At 40.4% G+C, this 17,445-nt stretch overlaps 1 protein-coding gene across 4 annotated transcripts; it reads left to right on the top strand.

Moving 5' to 3' along the window:
* The first annotated feature begins 2,056 nt into the window (after nucleotides 1-2,056).
* Nucleotides 2,057-14,564, top strand: LOC146445537 (cell surface glycoprotein CD200 receptor 1-B-like). 4 transcript variants are annotated; one of them, XM_085075671.1, is made up of 8 exons: nucleotides 2,057-2,211; nucleotides 5,341-5,515; nucleotides 7,774-7,855; nucleotides 8,589-8,897; nucleotides 9,776-10,024; nucleotides 11,066-11,161; nucleotides 12,024-12,070; nucleotides 13,301-14,564. In XM_085075671.1, exons 3-8 carry the CDS (start codon nucleotides 7,795-7,797, stop codon nucleotides 13,412-13,414), a joined length of 876 nt encoding a protein of 291 aa, XP_084931797.1. In that variant the 5' UTR covers nucleotides 2,057-2,211; nucleotides 5,341-5,515; nucleotides 7,774-7,794; the 3' UTR covers nucleotides 13,415-14,564. The 4 variants fall into 4 exon arrangements, with proteins under 4 accessions (XP_084931797.1, XP_084931788.1, XP_084931816.1 ...); XM_085075662.1 differs by having other exon boundaries at nucleotides 3,847-5,515; XM_085075690.1 differs by lacking the exon at nucleotides 12,024-12,070 and having other exon boundaries at nucleotides 3,847-5,515; nucleotides 13,301-13,389.
* Nucleotides 14,565-17,445: the final 2,881 nt, after the last annotated feature.

The following is a 17,445-nucleotide window of genomic DNA, read 5'->3' as shown; positions in this document are numbered from 1 at the left end:
AATATTTAATTTAATATTTATTAAATATTTAATTTTAATAAATATTAAATTAAATATTTTATTTAATGTTATTTAATATTTTTAAATATTTAATATTAAAGTGAAAGCATAAAAAATGGATTGGCAAGGCTCACTCCACTGCTTACTAGATGGCTAAAGCACAGAGAAAAATCATGCTAAAGTGTAAAATCAATCAATCTAAAACTAAAGTCAACCACAAATGATCTACACTGAGGCTGGGGAAGGAAAAAGGGTAAGGATGGGGAAAGATAAGGATAAAAAGGAATAAGGAAGGCCCTCCCATTGAGTCACAAGGTTCAGAGGGGTCTGCCTTGCCAAATCTAGCTCCAGACTTGACCAATGGTTTAGGCCTAAACTCAGATTGTTATTCAGGCTAGGAAAGTAAATTTCCAAGGCTGTTTGTAAAAGCCGAAAGCTTGTTAGACAGCACTAGTTCCTGGGAGCAGACAGTGTTTCTGATAAGCTCAGGAGAAGCTCAGCCCAGATGCTGTTCATCAAGGCCAGCGCCTAACAAGCATTTTGATGTCATAGTGTGGCTTGAGGAAGGAGGGGAGGCTATCTGTGAGTGTCCTTCAGTAGTAAGAAAACACTAATTTTCCCAAATAAAAGTCTCTTGCATGAGTCAGAATGGCCTCTTCCTGACCCTGACAACAGTAGAGCCAGAGCTGGGTTTTCTTTCAGCACCTGCTCAGAAATCTACAGTGCTTGTTTCTTGTCCATGCCAGGGCAATGCCACCTGCCTGTTGCACAGGAAAGAATGAAAGCTCTTTATCCGTCTCAGAACTGCCCTGTGTGAGCAAGCAAAAGACAGCTTTGAGTAGATTGTGCTTTACATGTTTCTAGAGCCTATAAAGAAAAATAGACTGCTGGTCCAAAGCTTCCAGATCAAAATGTTGTTTTCAGTCAAAATGGATTTTCAAGCTAACTGTCCAGATATGCATTCAGCCAGGATCCATCATCCCATATGCTCCTTATGCCCTTGTAAACTGCATTAAAACTCATTTGGAGGAGTTTTGTAGCACATGTACATAACCCTGATGGATTAGAGGTGCTGGATTCACTGAATCTGGACTTTGAGTAAGGTTGTTTTCTTCATTGCTCAATTGCAGGTGCCCCCCATGTAAAATGCAGTCAGTGTTCACAGGTTATCTTATTTTCATGAGGGATTACTTGGGAAAATCATCCTCTTCAAAAATGTTTGTTGGAAGCTTGTATAGTTTAAAGTTGCCTCTAATTTATCCCTTTGGATGCTTTTTAAAAATAATTTAGCCAGAGATGCTTTATCATTACAGAAGCCATAAACTAGCTCTGACTGTAAACTGCATGGAAGCAATGTGCAACTTGGATTTCTACTGACAGAGACTTTGCAAATGTGCCAAATAAATTTTCCTGCTGTGTGAGAAGTCTGTGAGAGGAGCAGCTCCAAGTGTGTGTTTAATATTGTACCTCTATATAATGATATTTTAAAATACTCATGTATGTAGCAAAACACATAGACATGGCCGCAGCACAGGCACTTTTAGCAAATTAAGGCATGTTTTTTTCACATGTATTTCAAGTGAGCTCTTAGCTGTGCACAGACACAGCCATATAGCTGCAGCCTATATATGTACATAGCCTGTACAGGCCTGAGGGCAGTGGTGGCAAGAAGGCTGTGGTCTGTGGCATGAATGCATTCAGCAAAGTCCTTGTGGTGGGGAGCAAGAGGCTTCCTGGCTTCCTGTCTGACACTTCTGCATACTCTGTGCTAGATGACTTTTTATTTTTCTGCATCTTACTTCCCTTTCTCTCATTTGTGGTGTGGTGCTGCTCCTCAACTTTTCACACAGCGCCTTTGGACATTGAATAAGGACACAGTGGTGTGCATGTTCTCCCAGCCTGGAGAAACTCTGCCACCCCATCCTCAGGAGCTTCTTCTCTGGGCTGTGTTTTAAGCCACTCTGGGAAAATGAGAAAATAAAGACCTTTTATCAGCAGCACCTACAGCCCCACAACAGTATTAATACTTGTGGGAGAGGACCTGACCTGCAGACCAATGTGTACAGAAAAAGAGAGGCAGTTTGGTTAGCAGAAACCTGAATAAGGACTCTGTTATAGGACTTCTCCCAGCAACTCCACTCTCCTGCATCATACTGCCTCACACTGAGCATAAAATCTTCCAGAAGTGCTGGGAACCAGAAGAGAAATGAGGTGAGAAGTTTTGCTGGAAACAGCCAGGGAGAATTTTTCTAGAGCACTGACACAGAGCTATAGGTGTTAACTGGCTCATGAGAGAGGGAGTATGTGACTGCAAAGAAGCCTATATGGTGAGGAAGAGAAAAGGTAAAGGACAAGCATCCCCTTTGGTTTATCCCCCTGCACCAGAAGAGTGTAGGCAGTGATAAATGGCATCCTGACTCAGGTGTCATGGCTTTAGTTTGCATTTGAGAAGTGGGATGTGTAGTTTTTTCCATTATAGATGTGAGTTTCTATTTTAGGTTTGTTTGGTTATACAACCAATTTATTCCACTTGTAAAAAACCCCACAGAAAGGGAAACAAAAGAAAACTATTGATCTTCCTCCTTTGCCATATGATAACAGTACGTATTTCATATTTGGAAGTGTTGATCTAGCTGCTCTATAAACACAGGAGACAAAATTTTTTCTTCCTTGAGTATATAAATTATTAAAATACATCTCTTCTTCTATGCAATGAGACTTTCATCTGGAGTGCCTGAGATATGTAGTGATTCTTACCAGAGTGTTTAAGGAGTTAAATATCAAGTTATAAACCATCTTCTCTCCGTTCATCTCTGAATACTTCTATGGAAGACCTTTTCTTGGGTTATCCACAGCCCTGAAAGCAGTAATTGCACTTGTGGGTTGCTAATTCCAGTTTTTTCCCTGGGAAATCAGCAATAAAAAGCAGTAGGCCCATAAGGGGCAAGAGTTAAAGCAGTTAAGATCAAGAACATCTATGTGGTAGATAGATTTGTCTGCTGCAGTATTGGGATTGAGTGAGAAGCTCCTGAGGTTAATGACCTACAACTGATAAGGAGATTCTCTAGGGCCACAAGTAGAAGTTGCTGAGCATGGCCCTGCTGGCCCAGTGCAATCAGCTACAGTTAAAAAGAAATACATTTTTTGATCTCTGGAAATTGCAGTATAATTGCCTCTGGATATTTTAACATGGAAGTGTCAGGTTTTAAAGGCTTCATTATCAGCAGGGCTTTCCTCCATCTGTTTACTGACATTGATGAAAGCCACAGATGGTTTCTACCTGGGAAAGTCAAGGTATTAGGTCAAAGAACTATTTTTTTCCCTATAAAACAGAAATGTAAAGCAAATATCTTCTTTTCCTGAAAGAGAACAGGCTACCAGGGGTGTTGCTCTCATTCATCCTTTGCTCCTACTCCCTGTTCCCAACACTGGATTGCAATGCACTCTGAGGGAACTGGCTGCAAGGCAGCTACAGATGTGAGGAGTACTCCTTGGCTGGTGCAGTAACTTCATAGGACTAAGCTATTTTCTAGATAAGCTAGGGATAAATAGGTAAATATATCTGAGAAGAGGGGAGATGTCCAACTGCTTTCTGGAATTACAGCTACTGTGTATGCCAAATTTTTTTCACCTGGGAAATGTTAATATTGGTATTACTCTAAATATAGGTATCTTGATGAATTCAATAGATAGAAATCCCAAATCTCTGCCTTGCTGTGCAGAAAATTTCAAACCTATTTACCTTTAGGTATATTTACTGAAACACTATAATTCTACAGTTGTTTTGTATAAATTGTTTGTGATTGTTTTGAGAGTTCCTTCTATTAGGCTAATTCTCTCTTTCAGAAAGCCATCCACCGTCTATTTCCCAGTTTGTAGAGAAAGCTCTGTAGTTTGGAACTGAATGGAACTAGCTCACAAACTGGATGGGCTGAATTTCAAATCATCTCTGGCTTTGACCGATGCCAGCAACTGTGAGACAAACGGAGTCTGAGAAGAAAATGCATTATGGAGATCCATCAGTCATTGACAGTGCTAACAGGCTTCTGCTGTGCTAGTACAGGAATTCAGGGATCAGTTTTCAGGGCCAGGATATCTTTCAGAGAATAAAAATATCTGGAGGCTTTAAAGTCAAAGCAATGGTCCATTGCCCGGCAGCATTGTCAGGCACCAGCTGCAGATGGCTAAGGAAGATGGCTAAGAACAGAGCAAGAACCCAGCCTCTCCTCTCCCCCAGAGCTTTTCAGTTTCAGCTTTGGCAATATTTACCTGCTGTCCCTTTTGATATTATTTGTCTTCCTCTCAGGACATTCAAAGTCTTTCTATATTTTGTTGCTTCATTTCTAGTGGAGGGACTTGAGGAATTCCCTGCAGAGGACTACTGCTTGGGAGAAATGGGAGCAGCAGTGGGGGCTGACCTGGGGGTATTGAAAATATGGCATAAGCAGCATCTCTCACTTCAGAAAAGCTGCAGGCTTTTGAGATGAGTGCTGTGTGGTCTTGGTGATGAGGTGGAAACATCAAATGCTGCTGCTCTGACTGCCAAAAGTGTGGGTTTGGATTTTAAATAACGTAGCCTTGATTTGCAGAGCAGTTACCTTATCCTTTTAGAGGAAGCATGAGAGCTGACACGATGTGTGCAACTGCCTCCTCTTCTTGCTGTCCCTTCCAGCCCTTCCTTGCCCAAAGACACAGGTCTTACAGAGAACAAACTTCCAAGGCAGGGTCTTTTGTACCCTTTAAAATGTGCTTCCCCTGCAAAGCAGAACCATATTTTGCTGACTTAAATGTGGGAATGGCTCTGTGACATACCGGTTATCCTTTAAAGAGTTGTGGTGACAACTGATGGCACTGATGGATAGCTGACCTTTTCCTCTTTCAGGCTGTGTTAGCAAATATCTTAATCATGTTGGATTTTGCTTTTACTTGTCTGATTTTAAGCTGATGTTTTGCGTAGCTCTAGGCTTGTGGCTCGTGTTTGATGTGTTACAGCAGACAGCTAAGGTTGTGACTTGTTCTTCGTGTCACAAAGCAGTTTGTTTCCCTCAATTTAACTGTGCCACATCCTCTTCAGGGCACTGTAAAACCAGAGGGGTTTTTTCACTCATCTCTTGGAGGGGGTGGAGGCTTTATCTGTCTGTGAGACAAATCAGCTGCATGCTGAGGTCTCAGAAGCAACAATGAAAAAAAATTAATGAACCACACAGCTGAAAACGGACTACGTGGGGTAGAATCTCCTAAACTGAGATAGTTCTCACTTTGCAGTTATAACTGGGCCCTCTGTGGGGACAGAGAGGGAGGGCAGCTCCAGGTACATCTCTGCAGTTCCCTGGTATGCAGGAGCTCTCTCAGGATCAGCCATCAGGACTTCAGACCACGTCGGAACAGCTGCGTGCGCCGACATCTCCCTCCTCATCCCACAACAAGGATTGGAACACCAGAGCACGCTGGAACTGCTGCTGCTCACCTGCCCTTCTCCTGGGGCTGGGGAGCTCCTCCTGAGCCTGAAAATCGGGTAATTCTCCTCCAGCCTTAGCACTCTTTGGGATGAATCTGAGCGGGAGCAGTGCCGCTCCCTGGCTGGAAGAGTGACACACGCATCACACCACTGCCACCGAGGCTGAGTACAAATTTTAATTTATTTTAACCCAGCTATTGAGGCATTTTAATTCCATCAAAGCAAATAACACAAGGCAGGCTGCAAATATGTGTTTGCCACTTTTAAATGGATTTGATTCATCTGCGCTTGGCTGTTCCTTTTTGGATTTTACTTTGAGAGTTTCTTCTCGCTTTACAGGCGCAACTATTCGAGGGTTGTGAATTTCAAAAATTGCAGATTAAATTCTGCGTTTTGCACATGAATATTTAAACAGAGTAATATACTCTGTTCTTTCTGTAAGGTCCCATTTTTAATCATTAATGCCTGTTCTTTTGAGCAAATAAACCCCATATATGAGATTTATATGCATTAAAAAAAAGATACTTCTCTGGGACAAGTTCCAATATGACAATATTCTGTTATGAATATTTATGGACCCATGAAAATTGGTGAATACTGAATTTGCTGATAGAAATTGTGGAAGGTTCGTTTTTTCTTTTACTTTCCTTTTGAAAGAGACTGAGAAATTCTTTGCAAATTGGGTCAAGTTCAGTACGCAATTCTGGTCAAAACGTATCCTTTTAATTTTTTTGGTTAAAAAAATTTCAGCTTTTAAAGTTTCAAACTTTTTTGATTGAAAGCAACTTTTGCATGCATAATGTATCCAAATTAAAAAAAAAAAACCCAAAACTTTTGACAGCGTTGAGTAAAATGAAGCACAACGAAAAATTTCCTTTTTGGCAAAGATTTTATGTGAATGAGAATTAAATTTGGGATATTTTTAATGTAAGAGTTACATTGCCTGTTGCACATTAGTTGCAGAATACAGATCAATGTGGTTGTATTGAAACTGGTATTTTTACCAGGTTGTAATGTAAGCTTTTCATCCAGATGCATCACAATTCTCTGTTAGAGTTGTGACAAAAACAGTTTTTTTGAGGAAAACAATTATATTGAGTGTGGTGAGGCACTGGAACAAGCTTCCCAGAAAAGCTGTGGATGCCCAGACCCTGGAAGTGTTCAAGGTCAGGTTGGATGGAACTCTGAGCAACCTGGCCTGGTGTCCCTGCCCATGGCAGGGGTTGGAACTGGAATATATTTAAGGTCCAACCCAAACCATTCTGTGATTCAGTGACTTGAATGTGCACATGCATTAAAGGAAACAGCATTCTCTCTTGCATTTGGCTTGTGACTGTGGCAGCATTTGTTCTTCCTGTGCCACATGTGCAGCAGTGTTGTGGTTTCTTTTCTGTACAACAGGCATTCTCATGTGATTTTTTTTTTTTTCACATTTAAAACGAAATCTTTAATGCTGCATAATTGAAGCCTGTTACTTTCATGGCAGCTGGTACCAGATGAGGATTTAGGTCTCTGTGTGCACCTGGCTGCCTTTCCTTCTCCCAGCACAGGCTGGGAAACTTGCTTGTGTTTAAATATGAGTGTGAACACTATGTGATCCAAACAGCCCAAAAGGAAAGTCCTGTTGCAACACATGTGACATGTCTGAATCAGCCATTGCACAGAGATATTTTCTTGTCTGGTGCATATTGGGTTTTGGCTTGGGAATGAAAACATCATGTCAGTATTTCCCATGGGATGGGAGCATAATTTTCCAATCATGTCTAGCTGTGGGTACTTGATTCAGAAAGTAAAATATTAAAGAGATAGAAATGGCAGCATGTATAAGACATGGTTTGTTGAAAGGTATATATAGCTGTAGAATAGCAGGAGTTACTAGTGCCTCTTTAATTCATTGTGCCTACAAAAGCAGGGAGCAAACTCACATGGTTTTGATCCCTTGCAATAAGAGGGTTGCTCTTTTTGTTCTGCTCCAGAAGGGGAGTTACTCTTCAAGAAATTGAAAGCATGTAAAGGTTAGGAATAATGTCTTTGCCAAAAAGTTGATGAAGTGTAGATTCTGAGTGGTACCAGAGATCCAGGATTTAAAAAATCAGTTTGAAAAGAGTAGCTTGGGTGGTTTTTTTTATTTTTATTTTTTATTTTCAACCTCATTTTTTCCTTATTTTCTTCAGTAAAAGATTGACACTTGACATGGGGTCTTGTTTAGAATTTCTGTTTTCAAAGGAAACAGAGGTTTTACTACATGTTCTCTCTGAAGGGATGGTCACAACATGGTGACTACATGCCATTTTCCTTGCCTTTACTTTCTGCAGTGCTGATTCCTTCTGCTAAAGATGACTCAGAAATGGGCAGTTCTGGCTGTTCTCCTTTTCTTGCCAATCAATCTGGTTGCAGGTAAGTGAGAAGGATTCAAAACTACATGTAGCACTGTTTGGTACTCTGTATTTCCTATCTGCCAGTACACTGAAACTTCATAGTCCGTAGTCAAAGCAAATTTTGCCTTTTGGTTAGTGGGAATGTCTGATGTCACCTCAGCTGCCAAAATAACTGTGTGCCTTCCAGAGTGGCACAGGATGATAAATCTGATAGGAATTCAACACTGATCATCTGAAGACACATCTGTTCTGCTGGGACAATAGCAGGAGAGCTATGATGTCTGGAATTAAAGAGATCCACATATGTGCCTTATTAAACTACAGCTCCAAGTGATCTTGGGTTTTAACTGTGCCACAGCTATATGTTCACAGCTGTCCCGGGTTTTACTGGCACTTTAAGCAAGCCACTTAATTCATTACCACAATATTTTTTTAAAAAGGAGTTTCCTTTCTCTTAAGAGTGAATTTTTCCCTCCCCATCAATTTTTCAAAGCCTATATTAAAGTGATAGAAATTTGTTGCCTCAAAAAGGTGGGGGACTTGCAGCTCATCATCATCACTGCACACAGCAAAAAGGCACCATGTCTACTGCATTTCCAAACTTCAGGGAGGTGGATCTGGAAGTTGAATGAGCCCCAAGGCTGACAGTACAGTCAGGAAGTCTATTTTTAAGGGTGATGAAGCCAAGAGTTTCCTGTGCTTTCATGATGGCTCTAGCATCCTTTAAATGTCTTTTTTTTTATCTGATGCAGCTTACAACAGCGTTACTGTAGAGGTTGGTCATGAAGCTGTGCTGAGCTGCCCTAACATCTCCAATGTGTCTTTGCTGCTGGTGATATGGAAGAAGAATTGCAGCAGCTGCTGCTTGTTGTCCTATAGAAGTGACTTCAAAGAGACAAGGAAGCTGAACTGCAGTGAGAGGATCATGTGGAAATATTCACCTGATGGTGACCCTGTGCTTCATATTTACCCTGTGCACCTTGGGGATGAGGGAAATTACACCTGTGAAATTGCCAACAGTGAAGGGAATTTTCATTTTTTCTTTTCTCTGACTGTGATAGGTAAGACTGCATCACTAAAATAAAAATTAAATTAGTCTATTTCCAGCATAGGCAGGAACAAAAGAATATTAGGAAGCATAATGAATACATCAAATCACCTTTTCCACATAGTCAGGTAAACTATATCTAGGTTTCCATAAATTGAAAAAAAAAATAGGGGAAGATTTTGTGTTCTGGCTATGTTAGTTAAGTCTTCTGAGTAGAACTAAAAATTATAAGAAACTAATTTTGCAACTCTATAATTGCTATTATTAATTTTACTAGCTTGATTTTTTTGTTTGTTTGGGTTTTTTATTTGTTTGTTTTGGTTTTGGGTTTGTTTTTCTTGTTCTTCCCTGCAGAGTCTTGCCTTTCTGATAAAGGCTGAGGTGTTGTGCAAGCCTTTCCCTGATTTGTCAAATGCAGAATATAAATTGTTGGACTTCAAGCAGAACAGTTTTGTCCAATTTCTCTTTTATTTCCCTGCCATCCAATTTTTGATTCTACATATCCAAACTCCTAAATATTGTACCCGAAGCTTCAGCAATCTGCCTTTTCATCAGTCAAGTTGTAAATCTTTATTTAATCCTCCCCTCTCTGTCATCCCATCTCCTGCTAATCTGTCATCACCTTTTGGAAAACTGGAGGAGGCAGTATTTTAGATGCAGCTAGCCATTTTTCAAGGTGTCCACTTTGGAGTTTTTGATGTATTGTTTTCCTAAAGTTGTGCTAATATTTCAAATTATTTTAAAATCTCATGAGTTTGTCATGCACACTAAAAAATGCCACCTATTTTTCAGTTTCTCAGTTGGGGATTTTATACTAAAAATGAAATTCGAATATAAATAGAAAATATGAAGAGAAATAATGGTTGTGCTTTTAAAATATTTTGTCTGTAGTCCCTCCTGCCGTGACTCTGACCCATGACAAGAACAGGGTGGCTGTCTGTCAAGCATCTGCAGCAAAGCCAGCTGCTGACATCTCCTGGATCCCTGCAAACAACCACAGCACTGAGGAAGAATTCCATCACCCCAATGGAACTGTGACCAGAGTGAGCTACTTTGGCTACACCAGCAGCACATTTCCCAATGTCATCTGCCTGGTCACCCACCCTGCCACAAACCAGACTCTGCTCATGGACCTGCCATGTAAATAACATTATTCCCTGATTGCTCTTCATCCTGCCTCGGGCTCCTCTGTGCTGCTCTGTGCAGCTGCTCTCACTAAATACCAGAGCCCAGGAGCTGGGTTAGCACGGTTATAAGGTGAAGTCCTAGTGCATGTTGACAGAGAAATTAATAATTTTGAGTTAGTTGGAACCAAATGTTTTGTGGCACTGTATGGAGAAGCTTTCAGCGTGTGCTTCTTTCAATTCCTGTTGTGTTTTACAAGAATTCCTTATTCTGCTTTTAGTGGGTTCACCTTGGCTGCCCCCCAGCTGTTCCATTTCTCCCCCTCCTCAACAAGACAGGGAGAAAAATACAGTGGAAAGCTCGTGGGTCAGGATAGAGACAGGGAGAGATCACTCACCAATTATTGTCACAGGTAAAAGAGACTTGAGTGGAAGTAATTTATTGCTGCGCTGAGTAGGATAGTGAAAAACCGGAACTAATCTAAAAGCATCTTCACCACAACCTTTTGTCCAGCTTTTCCACGGTAGTGATGGTCTGGAGAAACTTTTCTTGAAGAATGTCTGTCTGTGACTTTCAGGTGTTCTTTCTGAGAACCACAGGTAGCTAAGAGTAAAATTCAGCTCCACTGGCTGTGCTAAACCTGTTAGAAGTCTATCACTGTAGGACTTGTAAGAACAGCTAAACAAGTGCTTGTATCAACAAAATATCTCATGAAGGACAGAAATCAGCATAGACCAGTCATTAATAACAGCATTTTGGAGAGATGACCATTCAGTTTTGTATTTCAAAGCTACTAGTGTTTGTAGAAAAGGAGAGTGTCAAGGCAGATGAGTTGAAAATGAAAATATGTTTGTACACACAAAGATGGGAGTGTGAGGCAACTTCTTATGGCTGGTTGGCATCCAGACATCTCATCTGTTTCTCTCTGCTTTGTTTGGAAGCAGAGGATTAGCTAGAGGATTAGCTTTTTCCTCCAGTTAAAGTAGGTAGCAACATCACAAATGCATGGATGCTGACATCTAGCTCTGTAACTTTCTCTCTTTTCTCATCCCTCAGACACTTCCCACGGGCTTCTATACCCCCTGATAGGAGCAGCTGCAAGTGTTGTTGCAGTCATTGGTGTGACTTTATGCTTGATTTTCAGGTGCAGAGGTGAGTCCCTTGATAAACCTGAAATGTGTTACAATCCCACTGCTGACTATGTGCAGATATAAGGACATGCACCTTATTGCTGAGAGTGAGGTGGGAGGCAAGAGTTGAGGAAAATGGTTATATATGATGCATTGTCCTTTTGGAGAAGTCATAAAATAAGGGGTGGCTATTTAAAATAAGTTTGGAGCTTTGAAAGAGCCATAGGTATTATGATATTAATGCATTACAGACATGTCAGAAATTCAGCCAGGATGAAAAGGGTTTTTTCTGAGAGTAGGGCAGGTTTTGAGTTTTTAGAATTATTTTGCTTGTTCTGCATTTACCAGCACTGGTAAATTACCAGCACAAAATTCTACACTTAAGAATGACAGTTCACAAACTAATGACTAGACACAAACAAGCTCTGTTTCCATTAGCAGTGGTAAGTTTTCCCTTGAGCAAGTATAAGAATAGGCCAAATGCACATACTTTGTATCTTTTGGATTATTATGTATTGGGCATATTAGGTAGCTGATTTCTTTCATTTCTCATACTAAATGCAAGACACAGCAAAACACAGCTACTAAGAAGAAAATGAACTCCAACCCAGTAGAAACCAGGACACCCAGCTTGACCAATAGTTTCAATGAAGGGAAAAATAAAATAATTGGTTCAAGCACAGGATGTAAAAAATGTGATGAGTGTAACTTGTTTAATGCATGAGTATAACTGCATTTTGAAGGAAGCCTTTCAAGAGCTGAGGGCAGCTAGAGGAGAAGCCCTATATATAGATATATATAGATATAAGATATCTATAAGCCCAGATATAAGAGCTGTTTCTGCCCCACCAAACCATTCTAACTGCCTGACATCCCACTTTCAGCTCGCCGCTTATGTAAACGAACACGTGGCCAGGCAGAACCCCCTGCAGTAAGTGGGTTTTTCCTGTGTGTGTCCTTTGCAGTTTTTGGTGTATTTTCCACTAAAACATGTCATGTCTTTGCAATGTGTCTACTCTGGCAAACTTCCCATTTACCTCTGTGTGCATTTGGAGGGGGGAATGAGGATCACATAATCTGTGAGGATGTCTGTTGTTTGGATGTCCCCATCTTCATGTATAATCAGAGTATTTGAGTAGCTTTTAAAGCACTAGATAGAGATTGGCATTGTGCATTTCCTGCTTATAAATTACATTTACAATGCTGAATTTTAACTCTCCGAAAACTTAGTGTTTTCATATTTCTGCTTCACAGAGTAGTCTTAACTCTGATGTTTGGTTTAAGAATATGCATTCTTGATGGCAGAAACCTGCCTGATTACAGCTTGGATGAAACCACACATGCCTTTTACAATGAGGGGAAAGGGTCCACTTTGTTTTGCTGTATTAGAGACAAACACAGATCTGAAAATTTTATTTTTTAACTGGCATGTCATATACTTGGAAGCCAGGAATCAGCAGTGACAAATCTGCCACCACAACTCTTACTTACTCTAATTCCAGTGTGTTGTGATATATCTTTAACAGAATGAAAATATGCTGCTTTTTGCTCAGGGCTTCTGCTTCACTTAAAGCACATAGAAAGACCAATTATTTCATACTTTGTTTTCTGCTCATGACTTAATTAATGGTCATGTGCCTTGTTTGCTGCAAACGAGTCAGAATGCTCTGAAGTTAGAATGTTTAATTTCCTGATATGCTCTTGTGTGGCATTCAGGACAATTTCATTGATGAAAATGGGAGTTGCAGAGGTCAAAGGCTTCCACTGATTTCAAGTGCCTAAACTGGATTGTTTGTGGTCTGCATGTTCTTTTTGGTGCAAGTTTGTTTGTTTGCTTTTATTTTGTTTTCAGAGAAGTTAGCATTGTTCATTATCATCTATTTTGCTGTAGATACCAACATTCCAAAACTTGTTTTTGATCATATTAAGAAAAAAAATTTCAAAAGCTGTCCTGTTAAAGCTTTGTGAAGGCTGTTCTTGCATCTGTCTGCCAGTTCACGTTTCACCCTCTGTGCTCTACCCTTTTGCTCAGAGAAATCACTTCACTGTTTTTTTGCAACAGTAATGTTACTCAGCAGGTTTCTTCTGCTCTTGTTTTCAGTTTGGGATCTATAGGAGTGACAGTTCCACAAAATTCTACATGTTTTTCTTTCTGTTGCAGACTAAATCCTACAAGTTCACACCCTCACGTGTGAGAAGAGAAAGAGTTGAACTTCATATTGTTCCAGAGAAAATCTATGAGAATTACAGCCCAAGATCTGTATATGTGTTGTAATAACAGTGTAGGCACAAGTAGACAGCTCAGCTACTCATGATACTCAGCTACTTGAACTTCAACTATTTAAGCTCAGATCTTGCACAGAAAAGCCTTTGTCTTTCCTGACCTGATGATGGTGGGGGAGAAAAGCCTGTCTTAGTAAGTTGTTTTTCTCTTTCTCTAATTATCAGTACAGCTCTAGAAAAAGTTGGAACTTCTAAAGATTGAATTAGAGAAATACCTATTTTAATTTTGTTCGAAAGTGGACTCTGAGGTATGTGCTGCCTTTTCTCAAAGCAATAATTGATGTATTTCTGTGCCCAGGTAACAGACTACTGGTGAAAATATAGCACTTTTCTTTCCATTTTAGCAACTGGATTCTCTTTGCAGTTTTGTGTTGGAAACTTGAGAATGACATGGGGGACACCAAAATATAGAAAGTCAATGCAATACATCCAACAAGGACACAGAAATAAGACTGGTTTTGGGGTTTTTTGGTTGTTTTGTTTGGTTTTCTGAGTAGACTGTTGCATGTGGGAAATGATGATGTGGTATTTGTCATCTTTGTTCATCCCTGCCACATTGCAATGCTCTGTTTTGAGGTCAAGCAATACACAGGTTGGGGTAACCCAAATTGTGTGTTTGGTCTCTTATAAGAATTTGGTCTCAAAAATAAGCAGCTTGAGAATGTTTTTATGAGTATATTTATCTTGCTGGCTTTTTCCCCCTTAATTTTAAGCACACTTTTGGTGACCTCACACTGTTTTTATTTGCACTGAAAGCAAATTGAAGCAAGGCAGGTGTTTTAGACTGCCAAAATGGCCTTGCCAAAATGTGTAGGAAAATGCTGACTGTTTGTTGAATAATCATTTTGAGACAGCTGCTAAAAAGTGATGGGAATTGGAGTGAGCTATTTGCACATTGTCACAAGAAAAAAAAATTTAAAAAAAGCCTGGGAGCGTGACACTGCTGTTTCAGATTGACTGTTTAGTCAAATGCACAGTTGACTGAATGTCACTTGAGCTTTTTAGTACCAGATGTGATTATAGATGAAAATGCTCCTGTTTATTGTGTGGATTTTCACTCACATTGTTCATAGGACACTCTTTGTAATAATGATGATGTTTGCTTTCTGATTAATCTATGAACAATTTATCTTCTGGAAATAGCAGGTGTTGTGATGCCTCTTTCTCTTCACTGAATATGGAAAAAAATGGTGACAAAGAGATATGTTTAGAGCCTCATAAATTGGAATAGAACTTCAGATTATGAACAATATTTGTTTAAAATCACAAATTTCAGTACCAGGATTGAAATAAAGAAGGTAAACAATTTTCCTACAGACTTTGGAAGTGGGGCAAATGTCCAAAGGGTATTTGCCAGTTCAGTGAAAAGCTCAGTTTCCTAAGTTGGAAATTGCAGCTGTAAGTTTTGTCTAACCTTCTTGGCATCAATTTGTCACAGCTTTTCTTCTCTGATGAGAAAATAATGCTTTCCTTGGTTCTCCTCTAATAACTGTAACACCTGTGATGTCTTTGTGACTTGGTCTTTCTGACTTTGTGAAGTCTTTGCTCTTAATGATAACTTTTCCTCAGCTACCTGATTTGGTGTCTATATGCACCTCTCATGTGCTGGTGGCAGTGAAGAGTTCAGGAATTAACCAAGTGGGACTTATTCTACATTTCCTATCACTTCTCTGTCCTGCAGTAGCTTTGCCTGTGCTCTTAGTCGTGCTTCTTAAACAAGTATCCACTTTTGCTTTTTCCTCCCCAGTCTTCTCACACACTAGTAAACTTCTCAGTTTACTGACTTTTATCTTCTCTAAGTATTTTATTATCCAGTTTTATTTCATTCTCATTTTGGCATCAAATACAACTTTATTCTTCATTCCTTTGTTGCCTTTTGTGTGTGTGTAACAAGAGGTTTCAAACTGTGACTTGTTTTGCAGTTTTTTAGTGCTTTTCACTGAACTTCTCCATAGAGACATAGTCCAGGTGTCCTTCACTTGGTTTTTTGTTTTTTGGGGGTTTTTGGGTTTTGTTTGCCAATACATAATATTATAGAATATAATATAATAGAATAATATAATAGAAAATGAATCACTCTTGATGATAAACATCTTCTGTTCTTAGACTTCTGTGAATCTAAGCTCACTTACCAAATTCAAATGCGTAATATGCAGCATTTTATCTGTCCTTGGCTGACATCTGTCTTACAGCATCATAGAACTGTTAAGGTTAGAAATAACTTCTGAGATCATCAAGGCTAACCATTAACCTAGCACCATTGTGGTCACAACCAAACCGTGTCCCTCAGTGAGACATTTACATGTTTTTGAACACATCCAGGGATGGTTATTCCACCAATTCCCTAGACAGCCTGTTACAATGCCCTACCAGCTTCTCAGTGAAGAAACTTTTCCAAATATCTAATACACTCTGCAGCACCTGTGAGAAAGAGGAGTGAGAAAAATGTGAGAAGACCAGCCCTGCAGACACCCAGTCAGTGCAGAAGGAGGGGCAGGAGGTGCTCCAGGTGCCAGAGCAGAGATTCCCCTGGAGTCTGTGCTGAGACCATGGTGAAGCAGCTGTGCCCCTGCAGCCCATGGAGATCCATGGAGGAGCAGATTTCCTCCTGCAGCCCATGAGGATCCCATGCTGGAGGAGATTTCTGCCTGTAGCCCATGAGGATCCCATGGAGGAGCAGACTCCTGCCAGGAGCTGTGACCCTGGAGAGGTGTCCATGCAGGAGGAGTAGGTTTTCTGGCAGGACCCATACTGGAGCAGCCTGTTCCTCAAGGACTGCACCCCTGGCTAGGGCCCATGCTGGAGCAGTTCATGAAGAGCTGCAGCCTGTGGGAAGGACCCATATTGAAGCAATTTTGGAAGGACTCTATGCCATGGTAAGGAACTTGCTGGAGCAGAGGAAGAGTGTGAAGAAGGAGCAGCAGAGATGAAGTATGAACTGACCCACAACCCCCATTCCTCATCCCACTGCACTGCTGGGGAGCATGAGGTAAATCTGTGAAGAAGAGGGAGTGGGAACAAGGGGGGTTTAAATTTTGTTTTTGTTTCTCACTCTCCTCCTCTATTATTAATTACTAACAAATTATATTAACTTCCCCAAGTCAAATCTGCTTTGCCATGACAGTAACTGGTGTATGATCTCCCTGTTCTTATCTTGACCTTGAACTTTTCCATCATATTTTCTCCCCTGTATGGCTGAGGAGGGGCAGTGAGAGAGTGTCTGGCTGGGCAGGTGGCAGCCAGCCAAGGTCAGTGCACCACACCAGGCTTAGTCACCAGCAGAACTATAATAGGAAAGAGGATGCTGTAAACATCAGATTCTACATTATTAAGGCATTTTTATGTGGATGGTCCCTCTCTAGGTCTTCTGACTTTAATCTCATCACTGTGTACTGAGCTCTGAGAATTTCATTTCCACTCATTCTATTCTCTCAGCTGTCAATAAGTACTGCTGAGCAAACAAGGCTAAGTGCTTTTGGGATTGATTTTTGTCTCACTTCTGCCACAGCCCAACAGAGTTTATATTGTCATATCATAATGTTCATATCTAGCTGTGCTTATATTTTAGATTTCCATGTGTACGTCTGAAAAAGAATCCATGGGCAACCCCCCTGAAATTGTTTCTGTGTTAGATTTATGATCTCTGAAGAATGCAACCCCCTCTTCTGTGCAAAACATGTGGCCACGTGCAGCAGAACAACATGCTTAGTACATAAATGTCTTGTTGAAACTCCATCTCTTGTGTGAGAGGAGTGTTGTGTGGAATAAACAGATGAGCAAGCCAGCTACTGCAAAGCTCTGGTCTGGCTGCTCGTCTTTTTGTACAACTTGCTTGAAATATTCAAATCAGGAAGATTAGAATCCAACAGCACCAGATAGGGTATAGTTAGGGCTGCCTCCTTAATCAGGCAAGTTAGTGCCTGCAAAACTCTGATACCTTCAGGAGCACTGCCTGCCTCCAGGTCTGAATATCTACCAGCTACACTTAGTATCACATCCTTCATCATTGTCATTCTTGTGTAA

Source organism: Lichenostomus cassidix, chromosome 1 (genome assembly GCF_008360975.1).
Source record: "Lichenostomus cassidix isolate B80296 chromosome 1, HeHo_3.0, whole genome shotgun sequence".
Taxonomy (NCBI): domain Eukaryota; kingdom Metazoa; phylum Chordata; class Aves; order Passeriformes; family Meliphagidae; genus Lichenostomus; species Lichenostomus cassidix.
This window is presented reverse-complemented; position numbering and strand designations above follow the sequence as displayed.